At 51.0% G+C, this 12,541-nt stretch overlaps 1 protein-coding gene across 3 annotated transcripts in view; it reads right to left on the bottom strand.

Annotated features, from left to right (window-relative positions):
* Window positions 1-12,541, bottom strand: part of KIF2A (kinesin family member 2A) — a 77,059-nt gene that overhangs the window by 40,930 nt on the left and 23,588 nt on the right. For 2 of the 3 annotated variants that reach the window (XM_044276164.1, XM_044276162.1), the window contains exons 4-6: window positions 11,848-11,902; window positions 11,011-11,130; window positions 4,307-4,407 (exon numbers count right to left, since the gene is read on the bottom strand). In XM_044276164.1, the coding sequence (XP_044132099.1) occupies window positions 4,307-4,407; window positions 11,011-11,130; window positions 11,848-11,902 (276 nt within the window). The remainder of the gene's footprint in view (window positions 1-4,306; window positions 4,408-11,010; window positions 11,131-11,847; window positions 11,903-12,541) is intronic. The other variant, XM_044276163.1, reaches the window with a different exon arrangement.

Consider the following 12,541-nt stretch of genomic DNA (forward strand, 5'->3'; position numbering starts at 1 on the left):
CCAAGAGAAGTCGGGTGACCTTCCCGAGAAGAGCAGCCCGAACCTGGTAGCAGATCAGACAGAAGCGTAGAGGCGCCAAGAGGAAGGACTCACACCACACTGCATCCGAAGAGGAGGAAATTGCAGCAGGCAAGGGAACCGCAGTCCTGCCAGAGCCAACGAAGAATTCGAGAGGCGCTGCAGACAACAGCACTCTCGACCATGTGACCACCAGCGCAGGGAAGCAATGCCGCAGAAGGACGAATGGGCATGCATCTAGGACCCACGAACACTCCCTGGAATGAAAAGCCAACGAAATGAATGAGCACCACCCAGCTCGGTGCAGCAGAGAGCAATAGAACCTGTTCGGTCAGGAGGACAGAATGAACTCCTTAGGGACGAGTGCAAGGCTTGCGGCAAGCATCGCAAGGTATGAAACAAAGGTATGCCGCAGGAAGCAGGTGAGGCATACGTACGAGCAGCCCCGTAAGCAGCGGGAAGGCCAACCCACCTAGAAAAAGGGGGGCCCGCCCCAGAGTGCCACAGCATGTACGGAATTGCAAGTGCAACCTGAAAGGGAGTTATGCACAAACCTAGCATAGCATGCGATGGAACGCAACCAGTCCACCCCGAAAGGGGGAAATGTACCAGGTCAACAGCAGTCGGTAACAGTGCAAAGGCCCGTCCCAAAAGGAAGTGATGCCTAAGGCCGTACCTACTTCAGAGAAGCAGGACATACCCTATAAACCAGCAGGGACGCAGGAGGTCCACCTAGCGAAAGGGGAACATGCACAGGGTATCCCAGCATTAAGTGAGTGTGCCACAATGCACCAACACTGAACTCAGCGAGAGTGCAACTACTCTGCCAACGAAGGGGGACATGTACAAGTCCAGCACAGCCATATAAGGACAGCCGTGAATCTCATGAGCGTGCCAAATTCTGCCCTTGAAATGAGAGGTGGTCACGCACAAGGCCAGCACCGTATCCAATGGAAGTGCAAGCGTTCCACCCCTGTTAGAGGGCCATTCACATGGCCAGCAAGGTATCCGGTGAGAGTGTAGCATGCCGCCCAGAAAAAAAGGGGGTAAAGCACATGGCCAGCATCTCATCCAGGGAGAGTGCGAGCACACCGCCATGCATGGGAGTCATACACATGGCCAGCAACGTACTGGCGAGATACAAACACAGTCACTAAGAATGCGTGCATGTCGCCTGAGGAAGGAAGGCAAGCCCCTGGCTGGCAGCGAATCCAGCAAGAGTGCGTACACCGCCACGGAAGAGAGGTCATGCATATGGCCGACAGCGGATCCAGCGAGAGTGCAAGCACCCTGCCATGTATTGGGCACACGCACATGGTCAGTGACGTACCTGCGAGGAAACAACCACAGACAGAGGGATGTATGTAAGCTGCCTGAGGGAAGGAGGCATACCCAAGGCCGGCAGGGAATCCAATGAGAGTGCAGCATACCGCCTAAGAAATGGCCGGCAGCGAAACCAGTGAGAGTGCAGCATAATAACATAGTACCTAAGTACAACATAGCACATCAGTGAGAGTGCAGCCTTCCGCCTATAGAAGGGGGTCGTGCACATAGCCAGTACCGTATCCGGTGAGAGTGCAGTATTCCGCCTAAAAAAGGGGGTCATGCACATGATCGGCAACAGATCCAGTGAGAGTGCTGCGTTCCGCCCAGGAAGGGGGGTCACGCACATGGCCGGCTCACGCACACGGCCGGCAGCGAATCCAGTGAGTGCTGCGTTCCGCCCACGGAAGGGGGTCACGCACATGGCCGGCAGCAAAACCAGAGAGTGCAGCGTTCCGCTTATGGAAGGGGGTCGTGCACATGGCCAGCACCGTATCCGGTGAAGATGCAGTATTCCGCCTAAGAAGGGGGTCATGCACATGGCCAGCCAGGGAGAGTGCAGTAGCCCGCCTAGGAGGGGGGGGGGATGCACATGGCAGGCACCATAACTGGAGAGACGATGAATGCTGCCTACAGAAGGGCCGAACGCACTTGGCCAGCGCCGTACCTGGAAGAGGCAAGAAAACCGCCTAAAAGGGGAAAATGCCCTAGCAGCGACGCAGGCTGGGAGCGCAACACCATGCCGCCCGTGGAAAGAGGTCATGCCGACATGCAGCATTACTGATGAGGCTGCAGCGTCCTGCGCAGTCTAATAGAAATCATGATCTATTATTATTTAATTCATATATATTCTTCTTTCTTTCTTTTTTTTTTTTTTTTTTTAATTTATTTATTTATTGAAACACAGCCTCTGAGGCTAAAGGGGAGCCACCATATAGGGGCACCTGAGAGGCAGGAGAAAAAAGGGGGCCAACTAAACAGACCCATTTTTTGGGGGCCGGCCTGTACCCAAAGGGTTAACAGGAATCCGGCCTGGAGGGCGGCGTGCGATCCCCTGGGGGCGGAGGAACCTCCAGGCGGGAAAAATACGCGCCCGGAGAAGTTCCCGCCCCCTCCACCAGAGACCGGAATATTGCGGCCTAGTAGGCCGCGAAGCCGGGGGCTAAATTGCGGCGCCCGGCCCGTTATACCGCCGGGACCTGAGGCGGAATGCTGCAGCGACCTGCCGCTTTAAACCGGCCGCGGGAGCCCACCCCGCGGGCCGGTCGGAAATGCGGCCCAGCAGGCCGCGAAGCATGGGACCAAATTTGCGGAGCCCCGCCGACCGGCACCCGCTGGGGCACAGTTAAGCCCAATGCCGGCCGTGGGAGCCCACGCCGGCCGGAAGAGACAGGGACCCGGAATGGCGGTTTGCCGGCCGCGGGAGCCCACCCCGCCGCCGGACGAGACAGGGACCTGGAATGGCGTTTTCCGGCCGCGGGAGCCCACCCCGCCGCCGGACGAGACCGGGACCCGGAATGGCGTTTTCCGGCCGCGGGAGCCCACCCCGCCGCCGGACGAGACAGGGGCCGGAATGACGTTTTTCCGGCCGCGGGAGCCCACCCCGCCGCCGGACGAGACAGGGGCCGGAATGGCGGCTTGCTGGCCGCGGAACCTAATTTTCGCGGCGCCCGGCCGCACCGGAATATCAGTGCTGGCCGGAGGCGAGGCCTTACTCCACTGCAGCGTCCTGCACACTCCGGTAAGGCCCAATGTGATCAGGCGAGATGGGGACGTGACCCAGAGACGGGATGCCCGTGAGGAGAAGGCAGGCGACGGCCGACAGCCACTAGCTGCATCGCCGTATCCTGGTCCTATGAAGGCCAGGAAAAAAAGGCAGGGAGCAGATTGCCGCACTGCGGCACCCCAGGGGCCAGCTTAGGTCCAGCAGGGGAAGGGTCCAGAGGCCCAGTATGGGGGGGGTCAGGCACGCAGGAGACCATTGGGTAGGGGGTGGGGGACGTAGGGCTGGAGAAGCCACTCTCTTACCACAGCCGTCTTCACCCTCGGTCCACTCCAGCAGGGTCGCCCCTTCAGCTACTGGCACCGTAGTGGCAGGACGCTGGAAGAGGGACTTGGCGTGCGGGCGACCCTTGCGCTGGCGGGATGCAGGGGAGCTGGGCTGCCCTGGTCCACCTTGCCTTCTGTGGGGGAGGCAGCAGTGCGGATGACCGGCACTGGCGCAGCTCAACCCCGGGAGAAACAGAGAGGTCTAGTGCGACTCTGTTGTCCCTGATGTTCTGGAACAAAAAGAAAAGAAAAAAGTAAAAATCAAAAATTTAAACAAGGAGAAAAGAGCCCTGCAGAGCAGGGAGTGTCTTGCCTCCTTGGACACTAAGCAAAAACTGGCAGTCTCTCTCTCCAGGCTGAGGGTATAGCTGTGGAGGAGGGGCTTAACAGTCTTCACTTAGTGTCACGCCTCCTATGGAGATGAGCTATACCCAAGGTCTTCTGTGTCCCCCAAGGAAACTGGGCGAGAAATATGGGTTTCTTGCATTTTCTTGATGGTCCTGGTCTACTGGTTTTTGTATTGTTACAAAGCATCTAGAATGAAAAAATGAAGCAAATTGCCCCAATTACAATTCTATTTTGTATACAGCTCCTATGCAGACCAATGTGACTCTGATCCTGTAATAATGTTGTCCGTTCCCTTATTGTTTCTAAGCTACCAAATGTACGCCAGTGAGGGATGTACGCAAAGTACGACTGCAGGATCAGATGGTGACCACTAAACACACCGGCCTGCAGAGGAGCTGCAGACACAAGACAGAAAGATAATTAGGAGTATCTGTAAAGTTGCTTTATTTGGCCATGAATATGTACCGTCCCTTTAAGGTGGCCAGACCCCTCTCCATACTGCAAGGAGATTCAGACGTATCCGTTAATGGAGATTATATACGTGACAGCCGCTGTGAAATGTCCTCACCAGAGCCTTTTTCTCTCGCAGTTCTTGCTGCTGTAACCGTCTCCTCTCTCGCTTCTCTTGCAGCTTTTCTACTTCCTTCACACAATTAGACTTCCTCCTGGCTGGAGTAGAGAAGAATAATCATGTCAGATGTAATATTAAGAAATGGCTTTTCTATGAACGATCATCAGTAGCAGTACTACGCTCATAAACCTTCTCCTGTCTCATCCAGAGGTAACACCGAACAACAGACTGTGAATACAACGTAATAAAAGAGCGCTCAACTGCAGACTGCGATATAATAAAGCCAGGACCGCTCGCCTGCAGACTGCGATATAATAAAGCCAGGACCGCTCGCCTGCAGACTGCCATATAATAAAGCCAGGACCGCTCGCCTGCAGACTGCCATATAATAAAGCCAGGACCGCTCGCCTGCAGACTGCCATATAATAAAGCCAGGAGCGCTCGCCTGCAGACTGCCATATAATAAAGCCAGGAGCGCTCGCCTGCAGACTGCCATATAATAAAGCCAGGAGCGCTCGCCTGCAGACTGCCATATAATAAAGCCAGGAGCGTTTGCCTGCAGACTGCCATATAATAAAGCCAGGAGCGTTTGCCTGCAGACTGCCATATAATAAAGCCAGGAGCGTTTGCCTGCAGACTGCCATATAATAAAGCCAGGAGCGTTTGCCTGCAGACTGCCATATAATAAAGCCAGGAGCGCTCGCCTGCAGACTGCCATATAATAAAGCCAGGAGCGCTCGCCTGCAGACTGCCATATAATAAAGCCAGGAGCGCTCGCCTGCAGACTGCCATATAATAAAGCCAGGAGCGCTCGCCTGCAGACTGCCATATAATAAAGCCAGGAGCGCTCGCCTGCAGACTGCCATATAATAAAGCCAGGAGCGCCTGCAGCTGCCATATAATAAGCAGAGCGCTCGCCTGCAGACTGCCATATAATAAAGCCAGGAGCGCTTGCCTGCAGACTGCCATATAATAAAGCCAGGAGCGCTTGCCTGCAGACTGCCATATAATAAAGCCAGGAGCGCTTGCCTGCAGACTGCCATATAATAAAGCCAGGAGCGCTTGCCTGTAGACTGCCATATAATAAAGCCAGGAGCGCTCGCCTGCAGACTGCGATACAATAAAGCCAGGACCGCTTGCCTGCAGACTGCGATACAATAAAGCCAGGACCGCTTGCCTGCAGACTACGATACAATAAAGCCAGGAGCGCTCAACTGCAGACTACGATACAATAAAGCCAGGAGCGCTCAACTGCAGACTACGATACAATAAAGCCAGGAGCGCTCAACTGCAGACTACGATACAATAAAGCCAGGAGCGCTCGCCTGCAGACTACGATACAATAAAGCCAGGAGCGCTCAACTGCAGACTACGATACAATAAAGCCAGGAGCGCTCAACTGCAGACTACGATACAATAAAGCCAGGAGCGCTCGCCTGCAGACTACGATACAATAAAGCCAGGAGCGCTCAACTGCAGACTACGATACAATAAAGCCAGGAGCGCTCAACTGCAGACTACGATACAATAAAGCCAGGAGCGCTCAACTGCAGACTACGATACAATAAAGCCAGGAGCGCTCAACTGCAGACTACGATATAATACAGCCAGGACTTAAAAAGAAGTAAAAAAAAATAAAAATAAAATACAGCCAGGACCGCTCGCCTGCAGACTATGATATAATAAAGCCAGGAGCGCTCGCCTGCAGACTATGATATAATAAAGCCAGGAGCGCTCGCCTGTAGACTGCCATATAATAAAGCCAGGACTGCTCGCCTGCAGACTGCCATATAATAAAGCCAGGACCGCTCGCCTGCAGACTGCCATATAATAAAGCCAGGACCGCTCGCCTGCAGACTGCCATATAATAAAGCCAGGACCGCTCGCCTGCAGACTGCCATATAATAAAGCCAGGACCGCTCGCTTGCAGATTGGGATATAATAAAGCCAGGACCGCTCTCCTCTAGACTGCCATATAATAAAGCCAGGACCGCTCGCCTGCAGACTGCCATATAATAAAGCCAGGAGCGCTTGCCTGTAGACTGCCATATAATAAAGCCAGGAGCGCTCGCCTGCAGACTGCCATATAATAAAGCCAGGAGCGCTCGCCTGCAGACTGCGATACAATAAAGCCAGGACCGCTTGCCTGCAGACTGCGATACAATAAAGCCAGGAGCGCTCAACTGCAGACTACGATACAATAAAGCCAGGAGCGCTCGCCTGTAGACTGCCATATAATAAAGCCAGGACCGCTCGCCTGCAGACTGCCATATAATAAAGCCAGGACCGCTCGCCTGCAGACTGCCATATAATAAAGCCAGGACCGCTCGCCTGCAGACTGCCATATAATAAAGCCAGGACCGCTCGCCTGCAGACTGCCATATAATAAAGCCAGGACCGCTCGCCTGCAGACTGCCATATAATAAAGCCAGGACCGCTCTCCTCTAGACAGCCATATAATAAAGCCAGGACCGCTCGCTTGCAGATTGGGATATAATAAAGCCAGGACCGCTCTCCTCTAGACTGCCATATAATAAAGCCAGGACCGCTCGCCTGCCGACTATGATATAATAAAGCCAGGACCGCTCCCCTGCAGACTATAATATAATAAAACCAGGACCGCTCGCCTGCAGACTATAACATAATAAAGCCCAACATCAGGCCCGTACAGCCTACAACTATCAAGGCATGCTGGGAGTTGTAGTTGTGCAACAGCTGGAGGGCCATGAGTTAGACATCCCTGATCTAGGCGTTACCAGTGAGGGCTCAAGATACACATCTTGGGATTGGTAAGGATCTCAGTGTTCAGATCCCCAAAGGCCAGATGTCACATATGTGGCAGATCATGTGTGCAAAAAATAAATAAAAAATTAAGCTCTGTCCGTCCATTATGAGGAATACCTTGGCAGAGAATTATGGAATTGCTCTGCTAGGTCCACATGGAGCTTCTCTAAGGATGGATAGGAAAAAGGATTCCCCAAATGAGTAAAATCTTTGTCACACAAGGCAGATTTGTAGCAGCTTTTATAGATTCACCCATAGCAAAGAGTGAAAGAGAAGCTAAACCTTCCATCAACTTTATGCAGCCCGAGTGCTAGTTAACTTCAGCGCTGGTCACTCATGAGCTAAAAGTAAGGTTCCATTCACACGTCCGTTGTTTCTTTCCTGATCTGTTCTGTTTTTTTGCGGAACAGATCTGGACCAGTTCTGCACCCATTCATTTTCAATGGGTCCTGAAAAAAAAAATCTGACATTAAGCTGTCCGATTTTTCAGGACCCATTGAAAATGAATGGGTACAGAACTGGTCCAGATCTGTTCCGCAAAAAACAGAACAGATCAGGAAAGAAACAACGGACGTGTGAATGGACCCTAAGTGGTTGTCAGAACCAGCGTTATAATGATGGCAGCTTCAGCCTAGAAAAGAGTCCTGGCCGCCTAGGAAGAGTCTCGTGACCCATGATCTCCAGCTGCCTACCGAGGATAGTTTTCTCCCTAGGGGAGAACTGGCAAAGAAACTAAAACTGCCATCAGCAAGGGGGTCAAGAAGGCAGATCATGAGTAACCATGATTCAGGCAACCAGTGGTCTTCCAGAGCTGCAATCATAATGCTGGTTCTGGAATCTACTTTCAGCTGACGACACAGCATTAAAATTAGCATGTCTGCCACTAGGGCTAGGCGAATAGGACTAAAAACTAAATCTCAATTAATTTTCACCAGAATACTCAGAGAGGAGCAGTGCTGGCTGCATCTAGAATAATTGAAGAAAAGAACGTTCAGTAGCTCTCACCTGCCCTACCTTCACCTGTGAGCACGGAGGAAACCGTGTCAGGCCCGGGTAACGTATTGCAATATGGTTGAAGAAATCCAGCTCCACAGCTGGATTTCTTCAACCATATTGCAATATCTAGAATAGTTGAAATAATTCACAGGGGCAAGATAAAGTTGCATTTCACAAATTTTTCACTGCCACTTCTTTATGCTGCTGGGGCTCAGGCCTGGCATAGGACATCAGTGCAGGGTCTCATGTGCTATACAGAGCTTTTAGCAAAGCTCACTGCGGCCCCACAGTCGAATCTGTACACCGCTGACATGAGAGTGTACAGAATCTAAAACGCTACTGACACCTAGGAAGACAATTTTGTCCCTAAAACGAAAACAAAAAAACACAGTATATTACAAAATTTATAATGGAGTGTTTAGTTTACTTTAAAATGAAAGATTTCTTTTTGTGAGATTTTATTTATAATTAAATATACATAACTAAAAAAAATTTTTTTGTATTTTTATAAATCACTTCTATGGGAGCAGCGCGGAAGTAACCAGCACCATCAACGGACGGAGCTGCTCCGGCACCACAGCAACAGCTGATCTGTGGTGGAGCGGGGTGTCCGCTGATCAGATAGTGATGGCTTATCCTGAGAATAGGCAATCACTTGTAAAACCCTGGACAACCCCTTTAAACAACCTGTAGAAGTCTCCCTCCCTCTTTGCCCCAGCAGCGCTCGGTGTATAGCGAGCTACCAACCTTTTCAATAGGGTAACATTTTCCACAGATTATTAAATCAGCAGCTGAAAGTTGGCAATATCATGAACTGGAAAAGCAACTGCTCCTCACTTCTCAGAACTGACCGCCATCTGTCTGTCGTCCCTGTTACACAAATGTCCAGAGAGACAGCTAGGCCGATGGGAGGCAGCCATACTGTCTAGGGGCAGAGACCAGGCTTAAAGTGAGCATCCAGGAGATGAACCACTGAACCAGAAGAGACACATGAAGCCATCAGAGAAAGGTCACATTGGGAATTACGCTGCGGCTGCAGTCCGATTTGCTGGCAGCGACGCTCTGACGCTCTCGAGTTTTGCTGATATCCAGCTTTGTATAAACCTCCCGGCTATAATTAGAGGTTTCAGGAATCATGCGGCTAAACCATGAGTAAGCGAATTGGAAAAAGTTGGGGTCATTCCTAGATTATACTGAACACCAAGCGGATTAATGATCCCATTTCTTCAAAACCATACACAAAGGGTATGACTCCAAACCCCATCACGAGGACACGGACAAGAACGTCAGCAATTCCGAGGCCCCTCACTTACAGCCTTGGTTTAACCCTTATCATCCCAGCCTCCAATGCCCTCTGTGGCATACATCTACAGTCCTAATGTTATTGCCTCATGAATACAACACCCATCCATACACCCATTTAGGGCACACTGACCTCATACCCCCGTGGCAGAGACGAGCAGATATGAACCATGAATGTCTGCCACGTGATGCTACACCTCCACTGCACCAGGGAAAAGGTCTGCCGGGCCATGGCTTCACACTGCTAAGCCTGTGGCCATCAGCCTGGTCCTGGACCGGGGCTACCCACCGACTGCCCCCAAAGGATGCATTTTGTAAGGGGTTGTCTCTGATGAGACTACACCTTTACTAGCAGTGGCTTTCCTGGGGAGACAGGGGGCTAAAATACTCTGCAAATAAATTGACGACTAGATGTCACCATTTACCGCGTCAATAGGGCATGTTTCTACACAGTCTGAAAGCGTACAATAAGTGCCGACTGTGCAGGACCAACCCTATGGACAAGGGGAATGGACGCCCCAGTTGTCAATTTAATCATACATTTCCCGGAGGAATAACAGCGGACTGTCGCAATGCTAAGATCTAAGAAAAGATACAGCATTAGATTAGGGGAAGTAGTTACTAAGACAGACATGTCCATAGAGCTGACGGGGTCTTTACAGAGGAGTCTGTTCAATGGGTTGCCCCATGAAAAATATTCTACATTTTCCCAACTAACACCTGAATCTGGGAAGACTTTTGGCAAGTACAAAGTAGCCACTGGGTTATTCAATAAAATGTATCTGTATAGCGCCACCTGCTGTTTGTTTCTCTTTCTTATTTCTCTACCCATCGCGCTGAGGTGTCCGGACATGCTCAGTTGTAGCCTTCAACTGCTACCAGCTGGATCTACAGTTACAGAGTGTGAGAATGAGGACACCCCCCAAAAGAAAGGACATGTCCCCTAAGCTGCCAGCCTGAACTAAATATTGCACAGCAATAGGAGCAATGAATGAGGAGATCTCTGGATCCATGGGAGGTGCAGGGCTGGTTCTAGCTTTGTTAGAGATTGTCATGTACTACAACCGTATGCCCTCCGAGACATACGGTCTGTGAGCGGGCCATATGTCCCGGAGCGGCATTGATAGTGCGCACGGGAGCGCACAGCACCATAGGTTACAATAATGCTGTGCACGTCGGGCTGCCCGCGGGACTATTGTGCCGCACTCATAGGATCGTATACTCCTTTAAAGAACATACAACTATCCACCACCATACTACTGCCCTCATGACTCAGAACCAGTATAAATCAAGCATTCATAGAAAAAATAACCAAAATAATTCATTACATTATCAATAGCTATGGCTCCTTGAGATGGCAATGTGCATGGCCCAACCACAATTACTATAAAACAGAAAAAAATTGCACATGCAAAATAAAAGTGACAATTACATGCAAATGAGTGTGCAATGTCACAGCAGATATGGGGGTTCACTAAAAAAAACAAAAAACGTAAGCGATGCTTCATTGTGTACGGGCCCATGAGTCGGCTGTGTACGGGTTTAACACCGAGTGCTTATGATTTCTACGTAGCATGTGCACATATAATATGAAGCAATCCTAGACATATGTTACATACAAGGAGGGCCAAAGTCCTTTTTTCCAGGTTGATCTGGAGATATATCTGAAACACTACCATTCTGTGCAGAGGCCGGCTGTTCTGGCGGTTGGCTTGGCCGTGCCCGGGCTGAACCGACTGCTGCAAGGGAAAAAGAACAGAACATTAGACTCCGAGGGCAATGCAGAATAGGAGACTGATGGGTGAAGCAAAAACCACAGTGGATCCTTCCGTGTAATGACTGGTGTGCAACTGGGTACACGGTGTGAACTATACAGTATAAGGAGGCAGAAAGGCGCCATACGCTGTGTAATTTCTGGCGCCATGCAGCTCAGCTCCCAATCACATTAATGAGCTGCAGTAATCAGATATGGCCACTACATATCTTATAGAAGCTTCTGCTTCCAGTTCCACACACTTTGTTAATGATGCGGCTGGGTGTCAGACCCCCACCAATCTGCTATGATGACCTGTCCCGAGGATAGGTCATCAATATGTGTAGCTTGGACCACTCGAGGGGTTTCCAAGATTTTAATATCTGATTGGTGGGGGTCCGACACCAGGGACGCCTTCCGATCAGCTGTATGAGAAGGCACTGGTGCACCTGGGAGTGCCACGGCCTTCTCACAGCTTTCCTAGGCCAAGTGACGTCACATTTGTCTGTCACGCTGCCCAGGTGCAGCCCAGTCCCATAGAAGTGAACGGGGCTAAGCATGATAACAAGCACAGCCTTTATACAATCTACGGTGCTGTGCATGGCAAGTCTTCTCACACAGCTGATCGGCGGGGGTCCCGGGTGTCGGAAATACAGCGACAAACAGAACCCAATAACCATCCTCTCCGGGCGTCTGCTCTTACCTCTATTGTCCCTTGCAGGTGTTTCGCTCTTAGCTGGAGCCACTGTACGGCGATTCTATCAACGGGAAAAAAAACGTGAACAGCAGAAGAAAATATTCAACACTTCCACTGCATTGGGTGAAGCTGTGCTTTGTGGCCAATTCAAATTCATTATTTTTCTTGCCATCTCTTCAAACTACCATTTGCTGCGCTGTTAGCACTAGGGCTGAAACCATTACTCGATTGAATTGAGCAATTCGACAAAAAAAATCATTGATGCAAATTTTTTGCATCAAGGATTCGTTTGTGTCATGTAACCACAGAGCGGGAGTGAAGCGCTTGCTATTACTTACCAATCCGTGGTCACCCGCCAGCCCGCACCGCGCTGCGCTAGATCCTGACACGCACACTATGACCCGCCGCTGTGTGACGTCAGGATCCAGTGCAGTGCGCGGAGACTGATGGGGGACATGGAGGGGCTGATCCGATGGCACTGATGGGGGGACATGGAGGGGCGGGCAAGGCAATGGATGGCATGATGGCACTGGGGGAGTGGAGCTGAAGGCACTTAGGTGGGGCGGAGCTGATGGCACTGGGGCAACTGATGCACTCGGGCTGATCGCACAGGGGGGAACGAAGGGTGTTGGGGACTGATGGCAGGGGTCTGATGAGTTTTTATAAAGGAAACCGGTCTATTAATTCATTTTTTCTTACT

Source organism: Bufo gargarizans, chromosome 1 (genome assembly GCF_014858855.1).
Source record: "Bufo gargarizans isolate SCDJY-AF-19 chromosome 1, ASM1485885v1, whole genome shotgun sequence".
Classification (NCBI taxonomy): domain Eukaryota; kingdom Metazoa; phylum Chordata; class Amphibia; order Anura; family Bufonidae; genus Bufo; species Bufo gargarizans.